At 43.0% G+C, this 13,387-nt stretch overlaps 1 protein-coding gene across 1 annotated transcript; it reads left to right on the top strand.

Annotated features, from left to right (window-relative positions):
- The first annotated feature begins 5,525 nt into the window (after positions 1-5,525).
- TPBG (trophoblast glycoprotein) lies at positions 5,526-12,814 on the top strand. Its single transcript, XM_058020998.1, has 2 exons — positions 5,526-5,580; positions 6,280-12,814. Exons 1-2 carry the CDS (start codon positions 5,555-5,557, stop codon positions 7,553-7,555), a joined length of 1,302 nt encoding a protein of 433 aa, XP_057876981.1. The 5' UTR covers positions 5,526-5,554; the 3' UTR covers positions 7,556-12,814.
- Positions 12,815-13,387: the final 573 nt, after the last annotated feature.

The raw sequence follows: 13,387 nt of genomic DNA, 5'->3' as shown, positions 1-13,387 counted from the left end.
GTTGACAGAATATGCCATCTCCACAAAAAAAAAATCACTGTATTCCTTGTTCCTCCCACCCTCATTGGGTGAATGCAATCCCTAAGAATGCATTCCTTTTAAAACATTTCAGATGTAGTAACCCAGAAAGATGCAAAGTCTTGAGCTAAAGATGGAGAAGGATGGGAAGGCAAAGAAAAACAGAGTTCAGTAGAAGAGAGTTCTATAAACCTACATGTGCCACAGTGGTCAAATGCAGGTAACAAATTATCAACCATCATAAAGGAAAAGAAGCAGGAGACTGATTCACCAAGCCTTTTAATATTGTGTGCTCAATCATACTTGTAAAGGAGAATCCTACCCAGGCAGAGAGGTTGCATTTTAAGTCTGCTTTGTCAGATCGTAAACAACAACACAATGTGTAAGACAGGGGAGAATCAAACCCCATATGTTCTCAAATCTGCTGAGCCTTTTATATGCCTTTTTGGGTTGGGTTTTTTTGTTTTGTTTTGTTTAATGGGGAATTCGTAAAATTCAACTCTTCCCTACAAAGGCTTCCAGTTTCAACAGACGAAAATGTTTTCATGAAAAAGGCTTTCCATGGAAATACTCCCAACTTGCAGTCCTCTGTGGTCAGAGCTCCCACAACCCTGAGTGCTGGAGACAGCCACCCTTACTTTCCCGGGAAGCAAGGGCAAACTGGGAAACACCCCTGGCACCACGAGGGGCTGCAAAACCTTGGCACAGCACTGCCTGCGGAGTGAGGAACGAGTGGGACTGTCGAGACAAGTGTGAGGAACACATTGGCCCAAATTCCCTGCAGATCTGGGTTCTGCTTCTCAGAGACAAAGAAGAAAGCAGTGTATTTCAGCTCTCCCTTCCTTTCTCCACTACAGCTCAGGGATGGCCCCAACCTATGCCATCCTTTAAGAGACCTCTAGAAAAACTGGGACCCAGCACCTCAATACAACATGGTGCCTTCTTTACACACTGTAACGAAGACAACATCGCCAGTTGGCTAAAAAAGCAGGATTTTGAGTAAAGCCTCAGCTGGGAGTGACTGTGTGTAGCAAGGCAGGTCACCATGGCCCAGAGCAATACTAATCCAACAAATAGTCTGCTCAGCCAATTTCCCAGGTTTGCCTTCAGACATCTAGATGGATATCCCAAAAGGATACAAATACACAAGATTTCTAGCTGAAGCCTACTCATATTATCCACCCTGCATTGTGAATCAGAGTAATAAGGAGTAATCAGAAACCATGTTATTCAAGAAGGACTAAAATCAGAAAGCTTATTTTGTAGAAGGAAGAGTTCTACTCACTGTAGTGATTTACTCTAAGTAGAATGTATTTGAAAAGTAGCCTAGGTCTAAGAACTAAACTTGCATACTTAAAATTAGAGAAATGAAAAAGAAATTACCATTTTAAAATACATATAGGAGTCCATCAAAGATAGATTAAAAGTAAGACATGCATTGTTCCTGAGCAAAGAAAGAATAAAAGCACGATTGAAAATTTAGCCTGACCTGTTGAAGCATGTTAAATTCTCAGTTATATTGTGATGATCTTGTAAGCAGTTATTCAGCTTGGATCATGTTGCAGACACTCTACATGTCAGAACATGCAGAGCTGGAGTACAGGCAGAGGAATTAGCACAAAGTGCTTACCTGGAATACAGCATCTGGAATACAGCAAGTCCTCTTCCCCAATCTTTTTTCCTAGTACATTCCTGACTCCAGGTCTGGTAGCTGGTTTTGCTGGAGGAATAGCTTTTTCTCATTTGAGTAAAAGGTTTTAACAATAAAACACTACCATGAAACCTGGGGAGCAGCTGAAGAGTCCATCTTCAGTTGCAGCAGTTTTCAGCATTGCTTACATACTAATGGGGCACTTTGTCTCCTATGGTCCCTTCTATTCCCAGCTAAGCATGCAGGAGTCTCCAGAAATTAAACAGTGCACTAATAACAAATTAACATATTTAAAGACCCCCAAAAAAGGTTACTTTCAGCTAAAATATTTTTTCTGTTAGTTCTGGCAAACTTTATGTTTTCACAGTATTAAAAATCAACATTCTCTGTATTAACTTCCATTTTTTTCAATACAAAAAAAATGGAAAGCATACAAGAAAATGCAAATATCTATTCCTTGAAGATTGTCTTCTCTACAGCTTCGGTCCAAAACTATCACATGAATTTAAGTACACCTAAAAAGAAAACTGGAGCCTGAATGTTTATGGTTGTGAACATGTGAATGCTAAATAAAATTCAAACAAGAATTCAAGGCAACATTTGGTTACCTAAGTAGTTTTATGACACAATCTTAAGGATTCTGATGGTGTTTGTTCAAAGGAAGCCAAGCCTCAAGAGAAACAAGGGGTCCCTTGGAGGACCTGCTGGATCTCTCTGTGTGAGGAAGCAGATGGAACTTGCAGCTTGTTCTTCCACTTTTGTGGGAAGATATTTTTGGTAGAAGAAATGAATTCTGGTCTCTGTACAATTGCTCACTTAGTTTATTATCTTTAGCACATTATAAATACGCTTCCAAGGTCACTTCCTATGAAGTGCTGAGTATCTTCATGCAATGTTGAGGCAATGTAGAAACATTTCACAGATGAAACAAAAATGTCCCCATTGATAAAGAAAATAAAAAATAAAAAAAAAAAAGATGACCACTATTACATGGAGTCCTACCCCAAGTTATTCCAACTCCTTGGACATCAGCTGCAGTCAGGCCACTCAAAAAGGATATCCAGCATTGTTTAGTATCTGTCCAAAGGGGCACTGAGAAGATTGTTTAGGATGGGATCCATCTCAATGAGCTTAATTAACAGCCTTAAATTTCAGTATCTAAAGAATCTTTCAGGTTTTCCTAAGGACAGTGGAGTGACATGAGCATCTACAAATGATACTTTATTCCTTTCTAAGCTGAGTCTTAAAAGGAGAATAGCAACACCAAAATGGTCAAGTAATGCAGTTATCAGAGGTTGTCCCCATGACTCTGCAGCCCCTTAGGTAGGTTTTCAGTTTGTGGAAGGTGAATTACTGGAGTACTGATTTTCAAAGGCAAGCAGATCTCATCACTGTCACACGAAGCAAGCTTTAACCTTTTGGAGAAGGAGGATCAGAGGTTTCCTTCATGATTCCAGATGGGCAGCACATCATCCAGCCTCAGCCTGGAGCAGCAGACTGAAGCATTGTCTCAACCCCCACATTGTTTAACATGAGCATTGTCTCAACCCCCACATTGTTTAACATGAGCTTCTCAGTCAAGCCCTGGAAATATCAGCCACAGGAACAGTTTCCTAATGGTAAATTACCTTCCAGGTTGTGTCCTTTATCCAAGACAATCTATTTTTAAACCCTTACTTTAACTCAGGCAGAAGTTTTGCATAATCTTTATGCAAAAAACTATTAGATGAGATTCCATGGTCTGTGCAATGCAAATTCACAAATGAATCAATCATAACAGCCAAAACTGATCTGAAACACATCAAGGTTGGGTTTTTTCATTTTCTGAGTATATATTACAAACACATCCAGGAAATCCACTTAGTATAGATGAATTCACCAGAAAGTACCATATTTTTTCTTTCAGAGTATGCCTCTGAGAAAAATTGTTTTATTTAAACAAGAGGAAAAGAAATCAGATTACAAGTTATTTTCTTCCTCTTGCAAGCTTAAGCAGGTTTAGCAGGTACAATTTGCTACTGGAATAATAGGAAAGACTAGGAAAATACTTGTTATCTATTATTTGCATTACTGCAGTACATTCAAGCACCTGTCAGTGAGCAACTTCACAGAGATGGAAAGAAAGCATATCCCCTGCCCAAAGAGCTAACCTGCTGTGAAGGACCAGAGGCACAGTCCCATCTAGACAGTCAGGAAGAGCCTGAACTGCTAGGAAAACTATGGTCAGGACAATGAGCAGATCAGTGTAATTGCTCTTAATTGTATTATTTAATTCAAAATGACATTGTATCTAAATATTTAGTCAAAGGTGCTTATATTTATGCTGATTTAGTATTTTTTCTTTGATTTATTTTTGATAATATATTCAGTTACGTATTTTTAAAAGCCATCTCCTTTTGGAAACTATTTATTGATCACTGACTTTTACTGCTGTCCAATTCAGGGATCGGGGTGTTTCTTTGACTTTTTCAAAGAATTTTCATAGATTAGGAGAACAAGTCTTTCTCTCACAAAATGCAAGATATCTTTACCTATCTGGTTTTTTGAGCACTATACTAAGAGGCATGTCAGCAACCTCACAACCAACTAAAATCTCATGCAGTGTGGTGCCACTCAACATTAAAGCAATAACTTCCCAAAGTTCTGGAACTTCTTGTGAGTCCAAGATCTCATTTGTATCACTATTACTTCAGCCACTGCATATTTTCTTTTCTCCATAAGCTTCACGTTGTGCTGCTCCATCGGCTGGACAGCCCTTGCCTGTCACCCCAGGCGCAGACTTTGCTGCACCGTAACACCACTGTCAGGCTAGAGAGAGAACAATCCGACAGAAACTGGTGCTTCAATTCATTATTCTCCAGATTCTGGAGCTGATTTTATCAAGACTTCATACTGGATTCATCTCTTCATTTCCCCTACGGCTTTTGGCAGCTCTGCGATTCCTGCTGACTCTACCAAAAAAAGGAACACAGTTTATCAGGAAAGCAGGAGTGTAAGTCTGACATATGGGGAGAAGGAAATCTTGTGTAGGCAGTCAACAGAAGGATAAGGAAAACCCAAAGGAGTCATCGCCTCAAAACTTTCTGTTTCACATTGCTGAAACTGGTTATTTGTATACACTGGTGAATATTTTGTGTTAATTAGGTGTTATTTGATGATCTGAATCACTTTCTAGGGACCAGTGGCTAAATACAGCCCACATGGCAGCTCACATCATTCACGACTTCCTCAAATACCCCCACTGTAGGTTAAGGTAAGGGAGTTACTCGGTTGCAAACCAGATTTTGTTACACCCGGGTTGTTCAGCCCTGCCTGTCCCTGTTCTGGGACAGCCACAGCGACTGAAGCTGCTAAGCATTTCACACGCAGACAGGTACTTACAGGCTTTTCCTCACCATAATAAAGTTTAAATCTCAGTCTTGAATTGTCGATTTGCAGGTTCATTTCTTTTCTTAAAAATCACTACTATTATATATTTCAGGACCTCTAAAGTTCCCGTTGGGTTTAAGTGTAGTTTTGGTATTATTTTGGTTTGGGATTTGTTTGCGGATTTTTGGGGGCTTTTTTGCTTTAGCTTTGGAGCTCACTCGGTGTATTTTGTGGCTGTTGTTGTTCCCTCCTCTCCCGAAACACGATCCCTGGGTAGGCGGGCGGGGGCAGCGGCCGCCAGCAGCCGGCTCGGCGCCCCGGCGCCCGAAACCCGCCGGGATTCCCCATCCTGCCGCCGGCCTGAGCGCGCCCATCGCGGAAGCCGCGGGGAAGGGCAGGCACAAGCACGGCGCTGCGGGGCGGGGAGCGGAGCGCGGGGCTCTCCCTTCCAGAGGCGGGCGGGACCCGCTCCGCGCCCGGCCAGCCGAGCTGAAGCCCCGCACGGCGCGGCTGCACATGGCGCGGCCCCGCTCGGCGGCAAGGTGAGTCTCCGGCAGCAGCAGCACCTGGGCCGGGGGCCGCGGGGCTCGGGACGCCGAGCGGAGCCGCTCCCGGGCCGGCAGCGGCGGCGGCCGAGCTGGAGCGCGGGGGCGGCGGGCGGGAGCCGGGCGGGGCGCGGGCGGCGGCTCCCCCTGGCCGGGCGGCGCTTGGTTTCTCCTGCCCGCGGAGGCAGGGCCAGGCGCGGCGAGGGTGGGCGCGGAGTTGGCGGCGGGGCTGGGGGCAGACGGCGGCGAGCTGCGGCGGAGTTTGTGCTGTACGCGGGGCGGGAGGTGAGGGACGGGGTCCGGGAGCGGGCTCGGCTCCGCTGCTCTCCGCGGTGGGTTTTGGGGGCGGGAGTTTGTAGCGGCCGCGGAGCGGAGGGGAAGAGCCCGGGGGCAGGGAGGGCAGGTGGGGAGCGGCGGGACACGGTGGGCGGTGGCGGGCCAGACCCTCCTCTTCCTCTCCGCGCTCCGCCGGTGGAGTCGACGGTCGGGTGGGAAGGTGGCGGCGTGAGCTGGAAGTGGGCGAAAACTTGTTCCTGCGCGTGTTTTCCCGCTCTGCCGCGGGGCCGGAGCCACCCGGGAGAGCCGCGTATTGTCGGGGGCGGGGGGCGAGACGCGGGCCGAGGGAGGGCGGGTGGGCGCGGGCAAGAGGAGCCGCGCCGCCCGCCGCTGCCGTCTCCCTTTCCTCCCCTGCCGCAGGTCTCGCTGCGGGAAGCGGAGCGGAGCCAGCCCCCGAGGGGAAACGCCTGCCCCCGAAGAAGGGGCTGCCCGGAGCCGGCCCCCGCCTCGCCGCGCCGCCCGGAGCCGGAGGCGCCCGAAGGGAAAAGTTGCGTGCGGGGCCGGGCCGGGCGCGATGCCGGGGCGCGGCGCGCTCTGCCTGGGGCTGCTGCTGCCCGTCCTGCTGGGCTGCGGATCGGCACAGCCCGGCGGCTGCCCGGCCCTCTGCGAGTGCTCGGAGCCGGCCAGGACGGTGAAGTGCGTGAACAGGAACCTGACGGCGGTGCCCCCCGACCTGCCGCCCTACGTGCGCAGCCTCTTCATCACCGGCAACCCCCTGACCGACCTGCCGGCCGGCGCCTTCCCCGCCCAGCGCCTGCCCGACCTCGCTTCCCTCAACCTCAGTGGCAACCACCTGCGGACCGTGGAGGCCGGCTCCCTCGCCCTGCCCGCCCTGCGGCAGCTGGACCTCAGCGGCAACGCGCTGGTCTCCTTCAGCCCGCAGGCGCTCGGGGAGGGCGGCAGCCCGCTGGAGGAGCTGCTCCTCCGCGGGGCCCTGCGCGACCACGGCGTGCTGCTCAGCCTGGCCGCCCTGCTGCAGTCCGGGGCCCTGCGCAACCTCAGCCGCCTGGAGCTGGCCGACAACGGGCTGCTGCTGCTGCCCGCCGGCATGTTCACCGCCCTGCCGGCCCTGCGGCTGCTGGACCTCAGCAACAACTCCCTGGTGGGCCTGCGAAATGTCTCTTTCCAGGGACTGGGCCAGCTGCAGAGCCTCAACCTGAGCGATAACTCCCTGGGCGTGCTGTGGAACAGCACCCTGGCCCAGTTCCGCAGCCTGCCCGTGCTCCGGCACATCGTCCTGCGCCACAACGCCTGGGTCTGTGACTGTGCCATCGAGGACCTGGTGGCCTGGCTTAAAGAGAGCGACCAGGTGGAGGGCAAAGAAGCCCTGACCTGTGCCTCCCCTGACAAGATGTTGGGCAAAGCCCTGCTGAAGATCAATGGCTCGGACCTGAACTGCTCCGTGCCCATAGACCTGCCCTCCCAGCTTCAGACTTCATACGTCTTCCTGGGGATAGTCTTGGCTCTCATTGGGGCCATATTCCTCCTAGTTTTGTACTTGAACCGAAAAGGAATCAAAAAGTGGATGCACAACATCAGAGATGCCTGTAGGGATCACATGGAGGGCTACCACTACAGATACGAGATCAACGCAGACCCCAGGTTAACAAACCTCAGCTCCAACTCGGATGTCTGACAAAATGCCCCGGATGCAGGGCAGTGCAAAGTACCTATGCATGAAAAGTAGACTTATGCTTTACCCTTGTGCTTGCTTCCATCTCCCCTGAAAAGTCTCAGACATGCTTGTAACTTGAGGGGGATATGCCTCCCTGTGATGTCAAGTTAATTTTTGTTTTGAGACACTGAACTGCTGAGCATGGCGTTCAGCTGTGTGTAGGAAACAAGCTGCTACTTATTTTCCTCCTTACCTGTCTGCACTTGTGGGAAATTTTTCAAGTTGTCAAAAGAAAAAAAGGATTCTCTCTGATGATCCAAAGCCACCAGAGTTTATAAAACGTTTACTAATGCAGACGCCATTCAACAAAAGCTGCCTCAACTTTTTGGGAAAAAAAAATGTTATGTTCCTCTGTGCCAGTTTTGATCTTGTATATCTGAATTAAGATGTGATGATTACATTTCATAGACTATCTTGAGATTTTAAAAACCAAACAAACTCCTTTTAACAGCTCTTCAGAAGGAAATCAAATAGCAAGCATGCACAAATACTGTATAGTTTTACATGTTAGGAAATTTATGATCTCAGTAAGTCTCTTACTATTTTGTAGTTATTTTTGACTGCAGTTTACGTGACTTGACAGAATTTTTTTATACGAACTGCATCTAAACTCCATCTAAACTCAGTCTGAACTGTTAGATTCAATAAACAGTCTTACAAGAACTGTTGTGTTTGCTGTTCAATGAGAAAAGTATGGACATCTAAGAATGTGAATAGTGCTATAATCTCCGAAGTAATAGCCCTGAAGTAGTAATATGAATAAAAGTTTATACAAATGTTTAGCTTAGAGCCATAAATGTTTGACAACTTTGTGATATATGCTAGGAGAATTACACTGAGCTTAATTACACTGAGAATTAAACGACGGGAGCAGTTTCACTTGGCACAAACCCCTCAGACTGCCCTCTGAAAGCACCTGCATAATGTCAAGACAGATGCTAGGGTCTACCTTCCTGGGAAGGCACAAGCTAATAGAATTTTCATAAGGTCTTCTCTACCAAATTAAAAAGCAAAAAAACAACCAAATTAAATTGTGGAGTACGTAAGCTAAAGAACATTTTACCTGAATGGAGTGGCTTATTATAAAAAACCATACTTGTGTGTCCTGAACTAAATTAAATGCAGCTCAATCGTGCGGTCAGGAAGCTCTAGGCTTATGCATCACTACAGCAGTTATTAGATTGCTGTTCCTTTTTAAGGCCTTGGTACTTGTGAGGTTCTGTAGCGATCTACTTCCAGTAACTCGATGGAACTTTACATTTATATTTATGCATTTAACAGGTGCACTTCAGTATGGTATGTTGCTTGCTACTTGCTTGGGAATGCATTTTCTTGTAAATAGATAAAGCATGCAAAAGAACCCTTCAGAATGCCTAATTTAAGATGCAACTCTGACCACATATAGAAAGGTTAGCAAGAACCTTGCAGTGGCTGCCAATAATTAGTGCACTTTTTCTAATATATTTATGGTTTTTTAATGAAAAAAAAAATACACCAGCTGTAAAAGTGTGATGTGACTTGATATATATCAGTTTATCTGTGGAGCTTTTTCCATGGTCACTGTTACTTGAAGCTTTTGAGCATCTCTCAAATTTTATGAATTGCTGGCTAATTCCTTTTGCTTTCGAAAGTGACAGTTTTCTCATAGATGTATACATTTGGTAAGAGCTCAAATACAAAATAGTCTTTAAAGTATCAGAAAAAATATAATCTATTTTGGGCATTGGTATTATTCAAAAGTGTTTCTCATCTTGCGACTTCAGACAAAGCAAGTAGCACAATTTGCTTTTGATTCATTTTCTACTGCTTTAAATTGGATTTGTTTAACAGCAGTGATTTTTTTTATGTACTTATGTGCATTTACCCTTACAAGTAAAAAAAAGAATGGATATTAAGTACAACTATCATTTTGTAAATCAGTATATTTTGCAATTAATGTGGAATAAGTGATAGCATATTTTCCTGCTGTAATTTGAATGTATGAGCAATATCTGGATAATGGCATATTAATTAAATTTGTCAATTCTTACAAAGCAGGCTGCCCGTCTCAATATTAGCTGCCCATATTTTAAGGATAGTGTGAAAACCCCCGTGTGAAGAACTGTTGCTGTTGCCACTATGCAAACCCTTCATACTTGGTGTACATCAGATAGGTTATGTAAGAATTTACAGTGGCTGCGCCGTGTGCTTCGTTGTATCCGTTATCGTGGAGATTATCAATTTACACTTACCTGTACAGTGCCAAGAGGAGTAGAGCATCATCCTTGCTTAAGATGCTCCTGTAATACAATAGATAAAATATGTGCAAACCAAGCCATTTCTTGGGCAATTTCCTGAGTTTTGTTAACAGATACTTTAACTACAGTAAAAGCAATTATCCGTGATGTGCTAATGTAACAGCCGTGTGTTTGTGGAGCTGTGTAAGGACAGGCAGCGACTTTCATTGCAGTCTCTCACCAATGGAGCAAGTATTTGTATAGTGAGCAAGTGTGACTGTTGTTACTGTTACTACACATATTATTCTAAAGATTATTATTACTATTATTTTTGTATCTTAGTCAATGTAATAGAAATTTATTAGAGATCTGGTGACAGCTGCTTAAAAACAATTTTTGTTATTTGCTTACATGTGTATTTATTAGGATGTAACATTTAGCATGTGTCAGTGTTGTGTTGGATGATGTTCCCCTACAGTGTTTGACCAATAGTGAATGCTTTGGTGTTTTGTACAATGCATTATTTGATCTTAAATTCCCTTCCATAAACAGTGCTTGAAATTTGTTTTGCTTTTCTTTTACAAAATAATTAACAGTGGTACTCAGATGACACATAAAAGTAGCTCCCACACTGCTCCAGAACGTGGTTAAAAACGAAACACTTAAAAAATAATTAGTTTCAACTTTCTTCTGAAGCACATTTTATAATCCTACTCTGCTTTGACACCTGGGATTCCAATTGACTACTTCCAACTGACTGTTTCCAGAGCAGCTTATTCATTCATTCTTTGTTAAAACACATGTAGTTCTAAATCCCTCTAAAATATGTTTTGTATACATAAATCCCCTAAGTTCTGTGTGACATAGTTGTCGCTGAAAAACATCCAGACTATAAAGTACTGGATAAATCTTCATAAAAGGCTGCACAGCTTAGAAGCAGAAAGGATAATTTTTCCAAGGTTTATCTGCTTTGTTAAAGCTAGTTTTAGTTGTAGCAATCTCATAATTTTCTTAGAAAAATAGCACAAGTAATTAACATAGTTTTAATATATTTTATTAAAACACTTTGGATAAGTGATGTTGCCGGGTAAACAAATTCCCCCAAACCTCCTCTAACCAAGGTAGCTTTAAATTAGATCATTTTTATTTTACTAGATAATATTTATTTTACCAAGCCATAATATTGCCAGTAATTCTGACATCCAGAAATAGTTTGAAGTTTTGCAACAACTGCTTCAAATCTTTTCACTGTGGGTAATTTACTTTTTCAGCACTGGTGACAGTCCCCAGTGACACGGCAGCAAGCAGAGCAGTCTGCTCAGACCCGCATTCTGTTGTTGACTGAGATGTCACTGAAAACAGGCATGGCAAATTATTCAAAATATGACTGCACTAGGATCTCAACTCTCATTATTCTTCTAGCATTTTCCCTGTGGTATACTCCAGTCTTTCTGCATCTGCATAATTTCTTTTTTGCCTCATTTTTTCAAGAAATCCATTAAAAAGAGTATCATGAATCTGCACAGGTAGAGAAATCAGTCTGACTGCACCAATATATTGAGGTTTAGCATCTTTATTTTTCTTTAAGCCTTAATGTGGAAAAGAGCCTTTGTCAAAGTGGACAGAATGAAAATTTGATATGCACTTTTTCTTTCTCTTTAGCAGCTGAATTTTCAAGAAGAACCATTCATTCTCAGCATATGATGAAGGAAAATAGCATTTGGTAAGAAAAATGTTTTGGTTTCAAGCTTCCAAAATGACATTTATATTCCATAAGAGAAAGTGTAAGGGAGAAGCTTGTGAAGGAAACAGAGATATCTCTTCGTAATGGGTCAGCACTGGAAGTCACAATGCTATGGATAGGAACAATTCCTGATTGAATCTGTCCATTACCTTCTGGTCATTTTTGTAGGTTCAGCTCAAATTTCTTCCTGTTGCTATAAACAGAAACATTTTGTTAACAAGTGCTGTCCCATCTTACAATATTTCCAGTGAAGGTGTTTCCACTGTGAGTTTCTTGTGGAATATAATAGAAGATTGAATTTAATTCAGTGCCTGCTGATTTAATAATGATCAGATCAAGCTCATAACTTAATAATCCTTTTTTTTTTTTTTTTTTGCAAATATGCTGCTTACAAGGGCAAAAGACCTTGGCTTGAAATCAAACAATAAAAGCCCAATTAAAAAAAAAAAAACAAAAAAACAAAAACAGGAGATAGATAGAAAGCAGAACATTTGGAAAGTGCAGCACTCATTTAGGTACTTCACTCAGAAAAGAGGCAAACCAGTGGGAGCTGAGGGTCCTTTGGTGATACAGGAGTAAGTGTACTCTGTTAGCTTCCCAAGTCAATACAGCAGTAGCAGAAAAGTGATGCTTTATACCAACACAATAAACGTAAGAGCACTTCTCTCCCACATTGAAAAAAACCCCACCAAGCCTTTAGAAGGAAAAGTACAGGTTTGCAGTATAAGTATGTCCTTAAAAAGGACTTTCACTTTCTCAACTGTGTTACAATTTATGTGTTGTCACATCCTTGGAAAACCTTGCTATGCCAGAAGTCATCTGTTGCGTAGGCAAAGCTTGAAATCAGTATTTGCATTCCCAATGTTAGCCTAAATAGAAAAAGCAAACTATTAAGGAAATTAAACCAGTACTTTAGACAGCATATTTGTGGTATAGTTAATAATTTAATATTTGCAATTACTTACATTTTTCAAAGTATTCACTAGATAACTTTTCCTATCTGATGGTAGACTAGCAGAAAAACAGATTTGTGTTTCCAGTAATTATGCATGAAAGCATCTGAATAAATTAGCAATATTTCAGTACATACGGTGATGAAAATGCTAGAAATCTTGTGTTCTAGAATGTTTCAATGTTACAGAAATGTTAGATGTGCAAGAAACAGCTGTAACTTTCTGATTGAAGTTTGGTTTCCTAATTAAAAAAATATTCTTGAGGAAAACCCCAATAAAATATTTACCAGATTGCTTATACATGTTATATGTTCACTCTGTTTATTTTATGACTATAAATCCTTACACATATTGAGGTCTTTACTAAAAGTAGTTGTATTCCTTTTAGCCCAAATTGATGGTTGGACTATGAATTTCCATGATAGAATAATGAAAAAGCAAGGTCCATATAGCTGGCCTGATTGATTTACTTAGAAAGAAATTTGGCCAGTGAATATAAGAGATTATGCTTCAATTGTTTTTGTTATTACAGACATAATTTGGTAGCTTTTTTTGGTTGGAATATATATGGTATTAATTTTCAAGTTAGGTGCCAATTCTAAATTTAACAGGAATGTATTTTCATCTTCTTCATTACCATATCAGATTGTGTTTTAAAGTCTTCAAATACATATTTACATAGTGAAATATAAAGGCACTGTTATTACTGATGGAACTGTTAAGGAAAAATGCTGCTGGAACAGAGAAAACAGGTGAAAACCAGAGTGGTACAAAAAAGCATTCAGTTGACAAACTTTTATCCCTGCAACTTCTTTTAATGAAATTGTTTATATTGTAACCTCATGGAAATCCAAGGGAAGAACGGCTGTTTATCTTCTCA

Source organism: Melospiza georgiana, chromosome 3 (genome assembly GCF_028018845.1).
Source record: "Melospiza georgiana isolate bMelGeo1 chromosome 3, bMelGeo1.pri, whole genome shotgun sequence".
NCBI classification, from domain to species: domain Eukaryota; kingdom Metazoa; phylum Chordata; class Aves; order Passeriformes; family Passerellidae; genus Melospiza; species Melospiza georgiana.
This window is presented reverse-complemented; position numbering and strand designations above follow the sequence as displayed.